The 19,552-nt window shown below is 46.5% G+C and overlaps 1 protein-coding gene across 1 annotated transcript in view; it reads left to right on the forward strand.

Moving 5' to 3' along the window:
* TRIO (trio Rho guanine nucleotide exchange factor) overlaps positions 1–19,552 on the forward strand; it is a 217,751-nt gene that overhangs the window by 117,302 nt on the left and 80,897 nt on the right. Inside the window, exons 28-33 of the mRNA XM_005871063.2 lie at positions 2,387–2,479; positions 4,852–4,963; positions 6,625–6,815; positions 9,231–9,332; positions 12,808–12,950; positions 13,496–13,595. Of these exons, the coding sequence (XP_005871125.1) occupies positions 2,387–2,479; positions 4,852–4,963; positions 6,625–6,815; positions 9,231–9,332; positions 12,808–12,950; positions 13,496–13,595 (741 nt within the window). The remainder of the gene's footprint in view (positions 1–2,386; positions 2,480–4,851; positions 4,964–6,624; positions 6,816–9,230; positions 9,333–12,807; positions 12,951–13,495; positions 13,596–19,552) is intronic.

Here is a 19,552-nt window from a genome sequence, read left to right on the forward strand (position 1 = left end):
CAAGGGACCAAAGAGCCGCACGTGGCTTGCGAGCTGCAGTTTGCCGACCACTGCTCTAGGTCCGTGGTCGGCAAACTGGGGCTCGAGAGCCACATGCGGCTCTTTGGCCCCTTGAGCGTGGCTCTTCCACAAAATACCACGTGCAGACACGCACGTACAGTGCTATTGAAACTTCGTCTCCCATGCGCAGAAGTCAGTATTTTGTGGAAGAGCCACACTCAAGGGACCAAAGAGCCGCACGTGGCTTGCGAGCTGCAGTTTGCCGACCACTGCTCTAGGTCCGTGGTCGGCAAACTGGGGCTCGAGAGCCACATGCGGCTCTTTGGCCCCTTGAGCTGGCTCTTCCTAAGCCTTAGGAGTACCCTAATTAAGTTAATAACAATGTACCTACCTATATAGTTTAAGTTTAAAAAATTTGGCTCTCAAAAGAAATTTCAATCGTTGTACTGTTGACATTTGGCTCTGTTGACTAATGAGTTTGCCGACCACAGCCCTAGGTCATTGCCGCTAGGAGAAACCCCACATGCGGAGTTAGAATTATATAAGGCTCAAGCATTGAGAGCATGTGGCACGATGAATGTTTGGAATCATAAGGTCATTAGAAAAACAACGCTTGGCCCTAAAAACCTTCAAGAGAACAGGAAATCATGTTTGTCTGATGTAGAGATCTCACAGGTTACTTGCCCGTCGTTTTCCTCGTACAGCTGCGCATCTGTCAGGGCTCAATTAGCTTTCGGTGGCGGCAGAGGTGCTGGGCAGAGTGGATATCCACAGAGGGCGTCCCCCTCCGCAGAGAGGGGTGCAAACAGCAAGGACTTTATTGCATGGAAACTGCTGAAATGCACAGGAAGAATCAGTCGTGGCATCAGATATGCCTCTGACCAGGGAGCTGGGTCCTGCTTTCCCCCCAACTCTCTGCCCCCTCCCATCCAAAATTTATAAGTAAAGAAACTTTAGAAAAGGGAATACTTTTATTTCAGCAGGATTAAATCTTGTGAGGTATTATGGAAGACTACTGTGATCTTGTAACCATGTTTGAATCGTATAATACGATGACAGGTAATAAGGATGCCAACAAAAATTGGAGATGCATTTCTGAAAATGTTATTAGAACCAGGAGTGTTAAATACTACTAAGCATTCCCAACGCATTGTGGTGCGTTCTGCTCAGGCGTGCGGAGGGGTAAGCCCCGATACATGGCAGCATGGATTGACCTCCAAAGCGTGGGCTGGAAGAAGTTGGATATAGAGAGACACATGCTTTATGATTCCCTTTATGTGAACCTCCAGGATATGCAAAATCAATCTGTAGTGATAGGAATCGGAACAGGGTTGCCTCTGGTGGTGGTGGGGGCATGGGTGGGGGAGCAGATTGGAAGGGGCGAGAGGACTTCGTGATGGGGAATGTTCCGTATCTTGGTGTGGGAGTTGCTTATAAGTGGTCAGAACATTGGTCGGAACTCACTGACCTGCCCTTAAGATTTTGAATTTTACTGTATGTGAAAGAAATCCTTTAGATGCGTGAACGTGTGTATCATCGTTACATCCCGAATCCCACGTTTTTAAACCATGGCAAATTGAAAAGAAACCTTGGAAACTACATTTATGATCTGGAAGCCAGAGGAGGCGTTGTCAGTTTTTAATTTAATCTGCTAGATGCCTGAGGAGCAAGTCATTTGGTGATTCGTGCGGCCGGCAATTCTCAGGGCTCCTCTAGTCTGCTTTTTCTGGCGAGCCGGATCCCAATGACAAACAGATGGAGGGCACAGCGATGTGGTGGCTTTTATGTCCATTTTGCAGCGTGGCCTTCCGGGTGACAGCCGTTCTTGATAAATTCTGAGAACGCTGAGAACTGAGAAAAGGCAGCCACAGCAGATTGGGGTGGGAATTCTGGGCTAAAGCAGCTGAGTCATGAGCACTAATAGGGGAGCAGAATTCCTTGACGGTGTGTAGCCTTGTTAGTGGGGGAGAAGGAAGCGTCTGTGGGGAGGGCTGTGGTCGGTGACTCGGGTACACGTGGCCGAAGCTTCAGGAGCTGGTGGGAGGGAGGGAGGGTGGTCGGTCCCTGACTCAGGTGTGACGGCTCCGAGGGCGCCCGTGCCGGCCCCAGGGGACAGCGCTGGGGGTGGTTGACTTTGCCTGTTTGATCTGAGAGCCAGCGAGGCAGAGTCAACACCGCCATCTTCGGGGTTCCAAGTGATGACACATTTACTACTTGTAGGTTGACCATATTAGAAGAATAATCAGTGATTTCTGCTTTACATTTACAGAAAAATAATGTGTGTATATTCATTGTGGGGATATAGAAATGTAAACTGAGTCGGTGCTGTCTAACTTGCCCAGTGGTGTCTGTATTTACTTATTTATATAACTTTTCTTTAATTCAGGAGATCCAGCAGCGGCACGGGTTAGCCAATTCCATCTCCTCCTACCTTATTAAACCAGTGCAGCGCATAACCAAGTACCAGCTCCTTTTAAAAGTACGTATGACACATCCTCAGCCTGCAAAGTGTATGATTGGTACATTGCTATTGTGACTTTTTTCTTTATCTGTAAAGTTCCCTGAATTTTAAAAATGACGCCTAGCATGTTTTGTTTTGTTTTGTTTTAATTCATTGCCATTTATTTCCCTGACCAATCTCTCAGTGCAGCAGGTAAATAAGAGTATATGCCTCAGTTATGCCCCTAAACGTCACTGACCAACCCTCGTCAGTAACACAGAATGAGAAAGGAAAGAGAAATTGTCAGTCCTGAAAATCTATACCATGGCTCCTAGTATGGCTGCTGACTTCGGACCAGGCACTGTGCTGTACGCTTTGCATAGATGAAGCCAACCTCACATAGTGCTGGCTGCAGGTGGGCCCTGGCCTTAGGGTGGGGCGTGCCCCCAGTCCTCACTGGTCCCCACCACGTGGGCGTGGCTCTGCACTCAGGCCAGGCTGGTGCCCAGGTTTCCCCTGAACCCAGAAGCACTACCCTCTGGTCTCGTCATTTGTCGCACACAAATGTATACAGTTTGTTCGTACAAATCACAAGTATTTGAGTCACACTGACCTGCTTTTTCTTGGTTACGAATGATTATAACTAAAGTCACACTTGTAAAAATCTAATAACTATTAGTCTTGGCAATTGGATGGTAAAGAAAACTTAGAATTTGTGGTAAGAATGTCTCAGAGTGCATTCTATATGTAATTGACACATATTTTCTTGACTACAAGAAAAATAATCTACAGCCTCCATCTAATGGTGTTTACCCTGCCATTTCATTGGCTTGTGAATGTTAGTAATTAAACATTAGAATGTACCAGTCATTCATCCCAGGAACAGTATCTTATGAACCTGTGTCCCCAGTTCAGTCCTAGCACAATAATAGGAGGCGATAATGACATTCAGAAGGGGGAGTTATGAATACCTGAAACTCTTCTGTACTCTCTTTATTGGTAAGAAAAAATGGAGAAATAGTTAGGAAGTGGCTGCCTTCCTTGTGGTTCCCTTCTGGAACTTTCTGTCGGAGCAGCTCCCTTGCCCCTCAGCATCAGGATCTCCCTGAGGGACTGACTGTCCTGTCCCTGCAGAGACTTGTGGGCTGAAACTGCACAGTGGAAGCCGGGAGGCTAAGCTGTTTATCTTAACATTTGCTCTTCGCTTCCTAATTCCGCAAAGGCGGTCACCTCTGGCGCCCTCAGGATTGAAGGACTTTGTTTTAGCCCGTGGCTCTCTACAGACCGTTCCTTAGTGACCTCATGTCTGGTCACTCACTGGCTGGGGCTGGAACTCATAACCCTCCCTGATTCTGCGGAGGGTCCTTCTGGAGAATAGGAGTAAGCGGTGTTGATCCCCAGCCAGGAGCTCCTGCCAGTGCAGCTGGCCTCCGTGCATGGAAGCCCTCTTTGCCATGCTGCTCAGATTCATAGGTAAACGCCATCTGGTCGTGAGTGAAGGTGCTTGTCCGTAGCTCAGTTGCTCCAGACCTTTGGGTGTGAGGCCAGAGCTGACCTCACTGTCATGTCCCTCTGTTGAGTCCTGGGACCCAGAGCGCTGTTGCTGTGGCACTGCCTGACCAGTAGTCATTAGTGTACAGGCGAGGTGTCTTGGATACCAGAGGAGTCAGAATTTGCTGTCCTTGCTATCATTCATCAATGATGGTGACCCGGAGATCCGCGACATAATCACTCCCAGGGAGTGTGATGCAATCATGGGAGCTTCTAAACATCCTACAGGCAGAGGGTGTTGCACCATCGGTGTTCCTACAGCATCACTGCTCCTGCCGCATGCTGTGCAGTTCCAGGTTCGATGGCCCTGCATTCATGGCACCAGAGGCTCAGAGTCATGCTGGGCCCTGTGGAAGCTCAGTGGTACTGACAGGACCCTGGCATGACCTTCAGCCACACCAGTAGCTGACTGCTCTGCTCTCCTAATTAAATATTTTTATTTGTCATTTTTGGGGCTTGGTAGTTGACATGTACACTAATTTTATCTTAACTTATGACTCCCCCTGGTTTCTCTGATGTGAAGAAATGTCCTGATTGAGCAGGACAGACCTGTCTGTCCATTGGACACAAAGACAATAATTCGTTTCCTGTGAGACTATATGCCCAGGAGACCACAGTCTGTTTTTTTATCTTAAAAATCAAAGCTCTTGGTTGCGGGCACATCCCCAGTAAGGGGGTGTGCAGGAGGCAGCTGATCGATGTTTCTCTCTCATTGATGTTTCTAACTCTCTATCCCTCTCCCTTCCTCTCTGTAAAAAAAAAAATCAATAAAAAAAATCAAAGCTCTTTCATTTCTACAAAGATCTTGGTGGTAGAGCATGTCGCAGTCTTCGCTAGTTCATGGTCTTGGTCTTCTGCAGGAGCTCCTCACGTGCTGTGAGGAAGGCAAAGGGGAGATCAAAGACGGCCTGGAGGTGATGCTCAGCGTGCCCAAGCGAGCCAACGACGCCATGCACCTCAGCATGCTGGAAGGTACCGGACGCCCCACACCTGTGTGCGCTTCCTGCTGACGCCTGTGAATGGATTTCCCTTTCCCTGAAAACCTTGGCTTCATGCCTCTGTGTTTACTTAGGAGTAAGAGTCTAGATGTGAATGTCTTCTTTTTTAAAGAATTGGTTTCATTGCCTCCCTTAAAGATCATGTGAAATGCTTCCACCTAACCACCTGTCCCTGTCCCATTACTGGGAGTGGCCTCTCCCCACTCTGAGCTTCGTGTTGCTGGCCTTCACCTGCCTGGTCTCTGTTAGGTGATGGGTTCGGATAGATCAGTCCCCTAAGATGAGAAAATCCTTAAAGGGGCTTGTTGCTTCCCCATCTCTGCATCCATTGCATCACTTGCCTGAGCCTGGAACACGTAGCGAGTACCACACAACTGCTTATGCAGGTGAATGTGGTATATAACACGGTAGAGAATCAGATAAATACACTTTAAAATGTTGCCATTATAATTTCTGTGAATGCTTCTGTTTAAGAAGGCGATTCTGTGTTCCAGAGCTTAACTCTTACTCTCAGGTTACACACGTTTACAAGAAGCGCAGCTGGCCTGCGTGTGTCATTATTGCGGGTAGCACTGAGCAGTACACTAGTTAGGGCAAAGGTGCTGCTCTTGATCACAGAGACCAACAATCAAGGCCAAGCGGCATGGCTTTCTCTTTCTCTGGTGTAAAATGCGGAGCTGGCGTGGCACCCCTTCCTGACGCCAAGGACTCGGGCTCTGCTCCTGCTCGTTTCTCTCCACGCCTCGGATGTTGCCTGGCTGGCTCAGCTCAGGATGTGTCTAGAGACTGTGTTAACCTTGCATTGGGCAGGAAGTGGGGGGTGGGGTGGGGCAGGGAGCAGCTAGACGTCATACATGTGACTCTCCCTATGCGGCCTGTAGGTGCGGGTCTCCCCAAGCTGCAGAGGATGCTGGGAAATGGAGTGCTCATTTGAGCGACATGGAGGGGGCTTCTGCTATTAGGGAAGAGGGGGGAAGTGGAAGTTGGGAGACAATTAGCAGTCCCCACCTGCCCCAGGAATCTTAGAGTCCAGGCAGCGGGTCCCTTCCATGAAGAGATGAGCATTCATTAGTGAAAGCCAGCCAGTGGCCAGAGCATGACTGATACGCATGAAGAAGTTTGCATGCAGAGGGCAAACTCCAGAGAGATGAGTACCCAGAAGGAAGGCTAGACGGCCTTGTGGAAAGTCCGGGACTGCTGAGGAATGTCCTGGAAGGGTGTTCTAGGCCGAGGAAGCAGCAGATCAAGACGCGGGCTGGGAATGTCAGGGAATCATTCTGGGCGGAGGAGGTCTGTACGAGGAGTGTTGGGAGTGCAGGTGACGAGGCATGGTATTCTCAGCTGGTGAGAATGCCACCCTAAGGAGCTAGAACATAAGGAATAAAGCCAAGAGGAATCCCTGCTTTAAAAAAACAAAAAACAAACAAACAAAAAAAAACACAAAAAATGTATTAAAGTCTTGTTTCAGGAAGAATTAGCCTTTCTTGGATGGGCCAGTGCTGGGGAGGCAGGAGTCAGGGGCCCAAATGGAAATGCTAATCTGAGATTTAATTGATGGGCATTTTACAAATGTTTAATAATCATAATGCTATCCTTTTTATTTTAAATTGATTGTGCCTCCTTTTTATGTTGTAGGGTTTGATGAAAATATCGAGTCTCAGGGAGAACTCATCCTGCAGGAATCCTTCCAAGTGTGGGACCCAAAAACCTTAATTCGAAAGGGTCGAGAACGGCATCTCTTCCTTTTTGAAATGTCCTTAGTATTTAGTAAAGAAGTGAAAGATTCCAGTGGGAGAAGCAAGTACCTTTATAAAAGCAAATTGTTTGTAAGTATTGGCATTCAGAATTTTAAGTTTAAAGGTAACACAATTGCAACATTTTTGTAGGTAGAGAAAAATTACTCTTTGTTGCCTTCAGGTTATCCTAAAATGTGGAAAGTCCAAAATTGTCATGATTTCATCTTCAGTGAAATTCTTTGACAGCTATGAGTCCACTAGAGGGCGCTCCTGAGTTTGAGTTTTCTTAGACTTTAGGAGACTTGCTTTTTCTAAATTCCGTGGACTCTAGCTACAGGATAAGAACACACTTTGTAAGTGAATTTAAATCATTTGCCTTTCGTGTACCTTAACTAGTTTTATAAATACACAAAATGATTATATCTCACTATGATTTTGTGCAGTTCTCATATCATTGTAATTAATTTTTCATTCACCAACATTGGAACATACTTATGCAGCCTTACAGGGTGGCTCACTGTGGGATCTTAATGACAAAATTTGATATATTTTCATTAAAAATAAATTTAAAATAAATATATGGGTTTTACAATAGCAAAATATGATTATTGGAGAAAAATATATGTAAGCAAAAATCGTTTTAAAGACCCACAATCCCACCTATTTAGAGACAGCTGCCCTTGAGTGCTTGGCAGATACAGTGATGCATTTGAATCCTTACTTGTCATTGTACTTCCTGGCAAGAGAAACACACCTGGTGCCTTTTTTCCATTCGGAGCACGTCCAACCAGTCTCTCTATAAAATCACATGTCAACTCAGAAAAGTCTCAGGCACACGTCGTCCCCAGGGTCCACTGTATTTCCTTCTTCCCTTAGTAGCAATATCTCAGAGGACTGTCATCAAAAAATTGCTGGGCAGGCTCAGGCAGTGGGAGGATTGGGGCCTTACAGGGTGGCTCACTGTGGGATCTTAATGACAAAATTTGATATATTTTCATTAAAAATAAATTTAAATAAATATATGGGTTTTACAATAGCAAAATATGATTATTGGAGAAAAATATATGTAAGCAAAAATCGTTTTAAAGACCCACAATCCCACCTATTTAGAGACAGCTGCCCTTGAGTGCTTGGCAGATACAGTGATGCATTTGAATCCTTACTTGTCATTGTACTTCCTGGCAAGAGAAACACACCTGGTGCCTTTTTTCCATTCGGAGCACGTCCAACCAGTCTCTCTATAAAATCACATGTCAACTCAGAAAAGTCTCAGGCACACGTCGTCCCCAGGGTCCACTGTATTTCCTTCTTCCCTTAGTAGCAATATCTCAGAGGACTGTCATCAAAAAATTGCTGGGCAGGCTCAGGCAGTGGGAGGATTGGGGAAAACTAAGGAAAAATCACCATCAGAGAAAGAATAGAAAATGCATTAGGATTTGGTTTATTTATACAAGGTATGGCAGATTGCTTATAAATATTGATAGATATTTGGAATTTGGATAATTTGTATTTTATTCGTTACATGTTTTTATGGTATCCATATGTTAATCAAATTCCCAAAGTAATAAAATACTACCAAGTGTAGAGAGCATCTGAATAATAATCTGGAATTTGCAAGTTCAAGCTAATGGTTTTCATACCCTTTCCTTTGGCTGACATCCTGTTTGAGATTGTCTTTTGGATCACAGCCACCTTACATCATTTTAGATCATATTCTAACTGGAAAGAAAAAATGCAGCATTGCTGGCTAGTAATCTCACTAGCTGGCTCTAATCTAGCCTCAGAGACCAAGCTGGTCTGTTTTAGAAGCTGATACATCTTCACTTAATTTATCTTTTAAAAGTTGAGGTTCCCTCAGAGGCCCCTCTGCGCTATGAATCGCTCTGGGTTATGAATCACTTCCTTCGCTGGAGGCGGAAGAATGAGTTAGGGGGGAACATGATGTGGTGGGGTTGAAGGTGTTGACCTTCATCTGCACTCTTCCGTGTTCCGCATATTACACCTACATATATTACAGAGAGCAATTTTGTCCTTAGCCCTTAAAATTATTGGTGAAATACTAAAAGTTTATGCGATTGATAAACAAATTGGAAAATAACTGAGCTGTTAAAACACCATTTGCCCTCCATGAAGGTACTTCATTCATGCGGAAAATGGGAGTGACAGCTCTTTCACAACCAGAACAAACGCATTTTGTTATTTATAAGGTTGAAATGAGTCAACTCTTGATCTTCCAGATAATAAGGTTTCAGATACTTTGCTTTTTTCCCTCTGGACTTGCTTGTGGACTTGCATCAGAATCTCCAGTAACGGTGCTCACAGGATATGAAAAAGATGAAACCAGTCCAGTCGTTTGTAGCCTAAGAACAAAATTTCCTTATTTTCACTAAAGTGAGGGCTAAGGATTACTTATTAAAGTTAACAAACTACGTTGTTATAACCTAGCATGACCACATGGTCTCTGAATTGTACTCTCATCTAATTATATCATTGTCTTTTACGCAGACCTCAGAGTTGGGTGTCACAGAACATGTTGAAGGAGATCCCTGCAAATTTGCACTGTGGGTCGGGAGGACGCCAACTTCAGATAATAAAATTGTCCTTAAGGTAGGTCCATGGGAAGCTTGGGGATATGCTCTGTGACATGTTTATTATTGTGCCAATGAATGCTTTATTTTTTCCTATGGTTGAAACTGTTGGTTTTCATATCACTTTATGTGTTACTTTTATGTTCTGTTGGGATTAGTGATTACCACAAGAACAGTAGAATAAATTCATTTTGGTATTCCAGGGATGAAATAACGTGAGCTAAACTTTTGCTTGCTTACTCAAATCAAATGGAGCAAGTCTTCAAACTTTTCCCGTACTTCCCGTACTTTGAAAAGAATTGTTCATTCCCTGAGAGATGCAGGAAGTTCAGGCCCAGGAGGACAGGGAGATGGGCCCACAGCTTCCATGCACACTTGACCTGTGGTTAGAGGAAAGGGGGCACCTGGTGGAGTGTGACGGCCTTGGACAGTTTCAAGGCTGAGCATGCCAGCCGTCTCCATGGGGTCTTGGGCTCTTTGGCTTTCTAGTTTGGGGGCAGAGAAAAGGGGGGATAGTGATCAGCTACATGGGTTTTATGTCATGTTTTGATTTAAAGTGTTTAAAAGACACTAAGGGTACTTTGAGGTATCTAGTGTTTGGGGGAGGAAAGTATCTTTGAATATTTGATTTGAACTCTGTCTTGAATACACTACCCTCTCCTAAGAATGGCAAAGGGCTCTAAGGGTGTCTTAATGTACTTCCCTCCTTCTGTGTTTGAGAAAATACAGATGGAACTGTCTGTTTGAGCTGTCTGGAAAGACCATAATTGACTTAAGGATGTTCTGGGGAAGATGTAGACAATGATTTGTAGGATATTGGGAAACGAGCCAAAAGCTTAATGGGCCTCTGGTGTGTGAACTTGCATGTCAGCGATTTTGCCACATTCCTTTGAATCTCTATGGTATTTCCAGCAACCCCAGGTTATTCAGCAGCGTGTCACTCTTATAGAGCTGCTAACTGTTACACCATTGCGTTTTAAGGTGTTTACTCACATAGAAATGAGGAATTGTTTTGCAATGAATGTATGATTACCAACCCAGTGTTTTCTTGTTAGTACTGGCAGAAAGCCCTATAAAACATAAATTGCACTGTTAGCTAAATATTAGATAACTGAACTTTTCTAAGGCATAAAATTTTAAAGTATCCTCAAGACGTTAAAACTTCCAACTTATATTAAGTGTTTATCCAGATTAGCTGCAGTGAACATATGCCAAAGGGTGTATCTAAGAAATAGTGCCAGATATTTTAGCCAGTTATGGATTACTTTCATTTGGGACATAATAAAATACTCATGATGCAGTTGAACAAAAGACTTCCTGTGGGCTTTACCAGATGACAGTTTTCTAGGGAGTTTTGAGTAATATTTTTCTGACTTCCAAGAAGAGACTAAACGAAATGATGTTCTCATTAATTTTAGAGATTGCTTTGTGGTGATGACACTGGTGTGAATGGTGATGACAGTGGATATCGAGGTGGTGGCAATGGAGATGGTGATGGTGGTGATGGTGGTGGTGGTGGTGGTGGTGGTGGTGGTGGAGGTGGTGGTGGTGGTAGAGATAGTGGTGGATGGAAATGATGGTGGTGGAGATGGTAGCATTGATGGTGGCGGTGGTGGTGGTGATGGTAGTGAAGATGGTGGCGGCGGTAGTAGAGATGGTGGTGGTGGTGGAGATGGTGGTGGAGATGGTGATGGTATAAATGGTGGTGGAGATGGTAGCGTTGATGGTGGCGGTGGTGGTGGTGATGGTAGTGAAGATGGTGGCAGCGGTAGTAGAGATGGTGAGGTGGTGGTGGTGGTGGAGATGGTGATGGCGATGGTGGAGATGGTGGTGGTGGTGGTGGAGGAGATGGTGGTGGTGGCAGCGGTGGAGATGGTGATGGTATAAATGGTGGTAGAGATAAGTGTGAGTGATGTGATGGTTGAGAAAATGTTTTGGTGGTGGTGGTAGTGGAATGTGGTGGTGATGGAGGTGGTCACCGTCATAGTTGTCATGGCAATGATGCTGATGGCCTGGTAGTTGTAAAACAAAATGTGGTCTTTTTTTTAACTTTTATAGTCTGCAAGGGAGAATTCTATTTCTAAATCCTTCCTTAAATGGATTGAGACTACTAGGAGGATTAGCCTCTATAAATGTAATGATAAATTCGCTTTATATCATGAGAATTTTCTTTATTTCTGAACCATAGTAACAGTTTTCCTGATTTGTCTCAAGACTTGGCCAGATGTTCTTCCTCAGATACTTCTCTTTGTGTAGTCTCTGAACATTTGTACCAGGCATTTAAATTCCAGTAGGTCTGTGTGTTCACATTTTCCACCCTGAGACGCTTATTTCATGCACAAACTCCCCTGCTCCCTAATCACGCTGCTCCGACCCCAAAGTCAGCGTGACTGCTCTCCTGGCATCAGATTCCGGAATGGGAGCAAGAGGCCCCTTTTATCCTTTATTTGTTCATTACTGTCCCTCAATAACTTTAAAGCCATATCCTCCAGTTAAAGCATTTTATTTAGAGAATTCTCAATTTTAATTTCCTTTCCCACCATGGGCTTTGGCTTTCTAGTTTCAAAACAAGGCCCACCATGAGGACATGGTGGGTTCCCCTCCCTTTGTGATCTCATCTACAATCCCACTGACGATTGTTTTAATCATTTACAGGGAATCATGTTTATATCATAGGAGGTTGATGTTTTCCATAAGGAAATTAAAACTGTTACTAAGGCCCAGGACCTGTAAAAAGGGAACACAAAGCGCCCTCTTTGAGGCACAGTGAGAGAAAAAACCTGGGCGAAGTCACGCCATGTGTGTTCACTCAACAAATGCTTGCTGAGGGCCTACCCCGTGCCATGTCCAGAGAACCTTTCTCCACGGGCATAATAAAGTCCAGGTCAATCCACCACGTGGAACTGGCAGTAGGATACACTCGTTTATTTAGCGGTTTATTCCCACTTACAGCTAGGGGCCGGTGAGTGCAGAGCTGGGGCAGGCTCTGTCCTGTGCGCTGGGAACTGCAGCCTCACCTGCTGGCGGTGGGACCGGCTCTTCGCTGTGTCCACGCCACAGTCCCTCGTTTCACACGAGGGTAAGGGAGCCCGAGGACACTCGTGCTTGTGGAAATGTGGCGGCTGCAGCTGCTGTCCGATGAGTCCTGTGACGGGCAGCATGACCTGAGGTTCAGGGTCCATGGACACTTTGCCAGCCACTGACCACTCCTCTTGACCTGAGTTGCCTCAGAGCAGCTTTGGTTTAGGCTGGCTTCCCGGGCCAGGGAACGATCGGTGATTAGAATATCCATTGATGTGGAATAACATAAGTGCTATAAAATAAAAATGGTTTTGATTTAAAAACGTTCAAAACTAGGGTCATTTGTTTGGTGGCATATTAAACATAGGATGGGCTGCTTTCCTGCTGGAAAGTGATGTTTAAAATGGGAAGCTCCAGCGATGCGAGGCCTGCGTGGTTGGGGCAGGATCTGACGGGTTCTCGCACCGGTTCAGGCTTCCAGCATCGAAAACAAGCAGGACTGGATAAAGCACATCCGGGAGGTGATCCAGGAGAGGACCATCCACCTGAAAGGCGCCCTGAAGGAGCCCATTCACATCCCCAAGACAGCCCCGGCCGCGCGGCACAAGGGCAGGCGGTGAGTGTGCGCGGGAGGTTTGGCTAAGCTTGTTTATTTAATAGGGAAGGAACAAGGCAGTGTTAACGTAATATTTTTCAAAAATCGTTTTTCTCAGACATTTGGAGGAAAAGGGTTTTGAACATAGTTTATTCTTAGCAATGAAATTGCTTCGTCAAGACAAGACCCTGCTTCCGCTTAAAGTATTTGCAGGGCTGTGTGCGAATCTCCGGCCACTTTGCCTTTCCCACCCAGTGGTGAGTCCGTCCGGGCACGTGTGCAAATCTACACGTTTCTGGAAATAATCATGTCAACTCTGTTTTTTATTATGTGAATTAAATGGAATGATCTATGTTAGATACTTAGCCCAATGCCTGCAGAAAGCCTGTGCTTAGCACAGAGGTATCAAATCCGAGTTAACACAGGGGAAGTAGCAGCAGTCACGAAGACTGACTTGCACCCCTTGAAACGTAGCCATTCTTTCTCCAATGACCGATGGACGAGCCTGACCAGTCTAGAACACAAAGCCAGCAGAGTCAGGAATTTAAAATGTCCTGTGTCTCCAGGGACGGAGAGGATCTGGACAGCCAAGGCGACGGCAGCAGCCAGCCCGACACGATCTCGATCGCCTCCCGGACGTCGCAGAACACACTGGACAGCGATAAGGTACGCTGCAGCCAGCCTGCACTGGGACGCGAGTGCAGCGGTCTGGTCTGACGGGAAGTAGCCTCGTTCTGTCTGTAAGTGACAGTTGTCATCAACATTTCAAACAGCTGCTCTGTGCTGAGAGCGGTGCCAGCACCGGTACCAGGGCGGAGCCTGGGGGATTCAGGGTTAGAAGACGTTTACCCTGAGGATTCAAACAAATCACTTGCCCTTCCCAATGCTGTGCCTGTTCTATCAGGTGTCCCCGGCAGTGTGTTTAGCTTTTTCATTTTATATTAAGCAGAAGAACCTGTTATTTTAAAACAATATGACACAGAGCCCTGGTGCATAAAAGTGGAGCTATTCTGGTTGAAGCAGGGACACGACTCCCTCCACTTGGCCCTGAGGCGCCTTCCAGACACAGGAAGTGCGCCTGGACTGGGCCCGCGCCTGCGCCGGCCGCCAGTAAGATAGATCTGATTTGTGTCAGAGTCCACAGCGGTGGCCTGCAGTATCCCAGGATCCTGTCTTGTGGAATCAAAACGCCTGCCAAATAAATTGGCAGGAGAAGCTGGGCTCCTGGGCTTACACGATGCCCAGGTGTCCTCGGAAAGCCCGTGGGGGACATTCATCTCGACCATGTCTGTTCCAACTGGGATGAGCACCTGCCTGCTCTTTCCTAGACATGAACGAGATTTTAAAACAAAAATTATTTGACAGAGAATAGGGGTTCAGAATTCCTGGGTTCTCTCTGCCTGGTGCGAGCTGTGCTTCCTCGTGTGAGACCTTCGTCTGGGTCGTGAGATGCAGGAGCTCTTGGTAACACGCTTCCAGGGCCCGCTCACGCGCAGGAAGGAAGTGCCTTGACTTCACTTCATTTGGGAGTGGTTGGCGGCAGAGAGGGAGTCCCACAGCGGCTTATTTCAGGTGGCAATCCTTACAGTCTCAGACCTCGGTCTTTTCTCACTAAGTTTTACAGAAGAATTGATGGTATTTAAATGTCATTTCCAAGACACAAGTAAGTATATTCTAAAATACAACTTTTCTACAATGATTTCATTTTCAAAATGCTTCTAGTTTGAGTAATTAGTTGTTTCTTTTTATTCTTTTTGAGTTCTCTTAATAGTAAGTCCTGGAACTTCAAATGCTTAGAATATGAGGACTGAAGCATAAAAACAATGTCTCGTTTTATTTTGCTCCGAGCTCAGAGTATGAGAATTCAGCAAATATTGCTTGCCAGTAGTAATAATGAGGAATAAGATAAATTACGTGTTCAAGCTTGTAGTGCTTAATGGCATCTCTCCCTGCGGCCCCACCCCAGAGCCGCTGAGTTAAGAAAATGAAATTTGAGCCTGGAATCATTTCATTAGAGTAATTCTGATTATTTTCTTTTTTAAAAGATAGTAATTGAAGTGATTGAGTAATTTAAATACTCTGTTTACATAAGAATTGTAGTAATAATTCTTAATAGTTATGGGAGCTAATAGACGCTCAGGTTGAGGGCAAAGGCTCCTTCATTCAGACTGTCGCACAGCCTTGCCTTGGTGAGAATCACCCCTCCAGCGCTAGGCCCATCCAGCCCCAAATTCACCTTCTTACCACATATATTCTCATGAATCTGGCTTGGGTTTATCAGAAGTGAGTTTAAAGTTGTTTTTTAAGTTTTTTGGATGACATTGCCAAAGAGATCAATACATGCAAAAAGTTCTGCCTTTTGGAAGATGTGTTAAGACTTTTCTGGAGGTTGGTCCAAGAAGAAAGGCTGACTTAGTCTCTTCATGGGGTTTATGTATAAACTAGAGGCCCAATGCACGAAAATTTGTGCAAGAGTAGGCCTTCCTTCCCCGGCTGCTGGCACCAGCTTCCCTCCGGGACCCGGGACCCCGGCTTCCCTTCTCCGGCCGCCAGCAGGCACCCATGACCTAGGCTGCTTCCCTCCACCGGCCGCCAAGCAGGTACCCAGGACCGGAGCTGGCTTCCCTCGGGCCGCCCGCAGGCACCTGGGACCTGGGCTGGCTTCCCTCTGCCCCGGCTTCGTCAGGAAGGATGTCTGAAATGATGTCGGTCTAATTAGCATACTACCTTTTTATTATTATAGATGGGTGTGGTGGGAATCTGGAAATGCTCCCTGGATGTAGTAAGGGCTCCCGAGGTGGCTTCCCACCATAGAGAACTCAAGTGCTAGCATCCCAGTACATTCCTGGTCCCCGGAGGCATGGCCAACAAGTCCACAGGAGGGTACACACAGAAATAAGGCTCTATCCTGGAGTTAGGAATCGCATTACTAGCTCTGCTTCGGATCTGTTATGGCTTAATAGGCTTATGTGAACTTGGAACCGAGCCTGCACAACTCCAGTAGAAAAAGCAGGCATCATCCTAAGGGCTGATGCCACTAACAGCAAATTCTATTTGTAACCAATGGAAGAGGAAGAATAAATCACTACGAGAAAAGTGTAGGTTTGCAGAAATTGATCATTCTACCTGGATTAGAATTTTTAAAGAACTGCCTATTAAATATTTTAGGTAATTCACCAGTTTCTGTTTTTCTCATCTAATGTGCTTTCTCTGAACTTCATTGTGTAGCTCTGTGACCCCAACAGGCCCACTTCTGTGAAGGCAGCCACGCCCCCCACCCCCGGCCCCGGGGAAGCTGTGACAAAGCCTGTCACTCAGCAGCACCCAGCTAAACACTCCCCTGATTCCTACCCATCCTGAAGGAATGCCACTCAGGACTGAGGTGTTGTAAGTGGGCATAGCACTAGTTCCTAATACCCCTCACGAGACCACAGGTCCCTCATGGGCTCGAAAGTGTGAGAAAGGATGAAAGGGCTTCCCCAGATGGTAGAATTGCAGCGGGTTCCTTCTTCAGTTCTTGGATCTGCACGTGGGACGCGCATAAACAGCATGTGAGGCTTAAAGTCAGACTTTGGGGTTTGGAGAGGACACACCCACGAGCCTGAGAAAGAGAAGCTCGTGTTCCCTCCACACGCTCGAATTTGTGTCCTCTGCTGGGGGGCTTTCTTGCCGCCGTCCCCCTCGTACACCTCTCTGGCAGAGCATTTCGGGTCAGCAGATAATTCAGGAGAAAACATTCTGAAAAGTAGGAAACTGCTTTCTTTCCTGAGTCATTTTGTAAAATGCGCAGTTTCCCTGAACTTGGCTGCACCAGAACCCCACCCCCCCTCCCTCCAGGGCAGTAACTTTTCATATGTCTCGAGGTCCTTTCCACCATCCATTTTTCAAGTTTAAACAGCCTCTGAGGACCCGGGTAGACAGCTCCGACAAGGGAAATTACTTAACCATATTCTGTCTCTGACTTAATTTATCATGTCTGTTGTGAGTTAGTTGTTATCATGGAATTTGGTTCCATTTCAGAAACTGGGTGGGGGGATGTTTTTGACTCAGGCTCTTGGAGAATTCTTAAGTAAACGTTACCTGCCAGGGCTGTGTAATTCTCCGATGGGGCGCAGGAGGCTTTGGGAGGAGTCTGTTAAAGGGGGGCGCCCGGAGACACCCTCTTCCCAGGGAGCGCTGTCAGAATCTCTGAGTGGGCTGCTCAGAGATACAAACCACATTCCCTCCTCTGGAAACACCAGTTTTAAAAGATGCCATCTCTTTGTCCCACAGTGAGTTTGGCACCGATGCTTGCCCATATTCATAGTACTTATGCTGATAAAAATGATCTTATGAAAATATAATTTCGGTTCCAAAGAAATCAAGTGCCTGCCAGACCCTTATCTCATTGGTCCCGAGCGTGTCCCGAGAGGTAGGGAGGAGCGTGCTGAGCCAGCCTGGGCGGTGAGGAAGTGGCAGAGGCCAGCTGACCCGCCGGCCACCCAGCACTAGAGCGCTAACGCCAGAAATGGAATGTGGCTTTAATTACCCGTCGGTATCAAGACCTCTTTATTTCACACTGGAGCCGAATATGAAGGAACTATTTTTTAGTATAAAAAGCAGCATTTTAAAACTTTTTAGAAAACATGGACCCAAACACAGGCTGCTATAGAACAGAGCATCTTGGGGTCAAGACGAAAATAAATCAAGATGAGGTGTGTATGGGGAGCTGCCCGAGCCGGCAGCGGCCAGGGGTGAGCTCTGCTGGACCTGAGGGGGTCTGTTCTCATTGGGTGCCTGAGACATTCAGTGAGCCTGAGACTTGGCATGAACTGTCCGGAGCTATTATAATAGGAATATGTGAACCCACGTATTGGGAAGTATAATGGTTTCAGTCCCCCCTACCACAGCCATCGCACTGTGCTGGGGACCTGAGGTTTCATGTGGCTTAAAAAATCAACCACCGTTCTCTGTGAAGTGACCTTCTACACCACAGGAACTGGGCTGGGTTTACGGAGAGTGCAGTGTTGAGAGAGTGTATAAAGCGGTTAATGCCGGTCCATCTTCGCATGTGGCTGATGCACGTGTCTGAGGAAGGAAACTTGTCTTCCGCAGGGACTGCCGCCCTCCGTCACCCAGCCTCCATCCCCGAGCACAGGGCACAGACAGGAGCGCAGGGAGCCCTGGTTCTTTGCTTGGCCCTCTCTCCTCTGGCCGACGGTGCCGGAAGCAAGGGCACCTTTGCCCAGAGGAGGCACTCAACTCACTGCCAGCTTTGCCAGGGCACCCGGTCTCCCAGGACCCCATGTAGGGTTGCCCCATGCAGACATGAAATTGAGTCATTTAATTCAGAGCCTTTCTACAGGATGACACATAGTTTTAATCTCCTCAGGCAGAATACTCCAGATACCATTAGCCGCCTCTGCTCAGAGTGTAACAGGGTACAAGCAAACAGGTCCTGCATAACGCCATTTCTTTCAACATCATTCTTTTTTTTTAAATATATTTTTTTATTGATTTTAGAGAGGAAGGGAGAGGGAGAGGGAGATAGAAACATCAATGATGAGAGAGGATCATTGATCGGCTGCCTCCTGGGGATGAAGCCCGCAACCCCGGCATGTGCCCTTGACTGGAATCGACAACATCGTTCAGTTATAAGGTTGATGGGATGGCGTAGGAGCCTCGCTCTTGTTTATCACAGTTAGCCTGTGGTAAACGTGGTCTCATTGTACCTCGTTTCACTTAAAGTCACAGAGCCTGTCAGCAAGTTAATGAGGCCTTACTGTCCCCCTCAGAGCATTGAACATCCAATAGCTGGTGGCTAAGAACAGGAAGCACTCACCAGCTCGGCCTCGGCTTCTCACCAGCTGATGGCCTTGGGCAAGTCCCTCCACCTCTCTGTGCCTCGTTTCCTCGTCTGTAAATGGGGAATATGTTACCTCACAGGCTGTGGGCATTAGAAGTGTGTAATGGGTTTATAATCTCGTCCAGCAAGTACTGGGCACTGAATAAATATTAGCAGTTGCTGTGTCTTCACTTTAAAAATCGCTCCCTCCTCCCTCTCCATGGGCTGTTGGTGTCAGTACTGGCTTTGCCGACTACTGTCCGTACCGGCCTCTCTCCTCTTATTTGGGCCTTCCTGATGGCAGTGGATTCGGAAGCCGGTTTTGTTCTTAGGAGCTCGAAGCTGTCCTGAGGATAAACTGCTCAGCCTCAGTGCCTGGACTTCCTCATTTTGGTGCCTCAACAACAAAATACTGGCCACGTATTTATTGAAAGGGCAGTCACTGAAGAAGAGATTAAAACTTTAAGCAAATGTTTGATTAAAACATTTTTTAAGCTACTCCTTTGATCCTGCCGAATCAGCTGCATTGTGGCACATGCATGTGAAATGACTTCATACTGTTCACAAGGTAGCTACATTCATTCATAAATTCCTGTGGATCACCCCATGTGCCAGCCAGGACAGGTGCTCCAGCCAGGACAGGTGCTCTAGCACAGGACAGATGCTCCAGCCAGGATAGATGCTCCAGCACAGGACAGGTGCTCCAGGACAGGACAGGTGCTCCAGTCAGGATAGGTGCTCCAGGCAGGACAGGTGCTCCAGTCAGGACAGGTGCTCCAGCACAGGACAGGTGCTCCAG

Source organism: Myotis brandtii, unplaced genomic scaffold, assembly GCF_000412655.1.
Source record: "Myotis brandtii unplaced genomic scaffold, ASM41265v1 scaffold328, whole genome shotgun sequence".
NCBI lineage: Eukaryota > Metazoa > Chordata > Mammalia > Chiroptera > Vespertilionidae > Myotis > Myotis brandtii.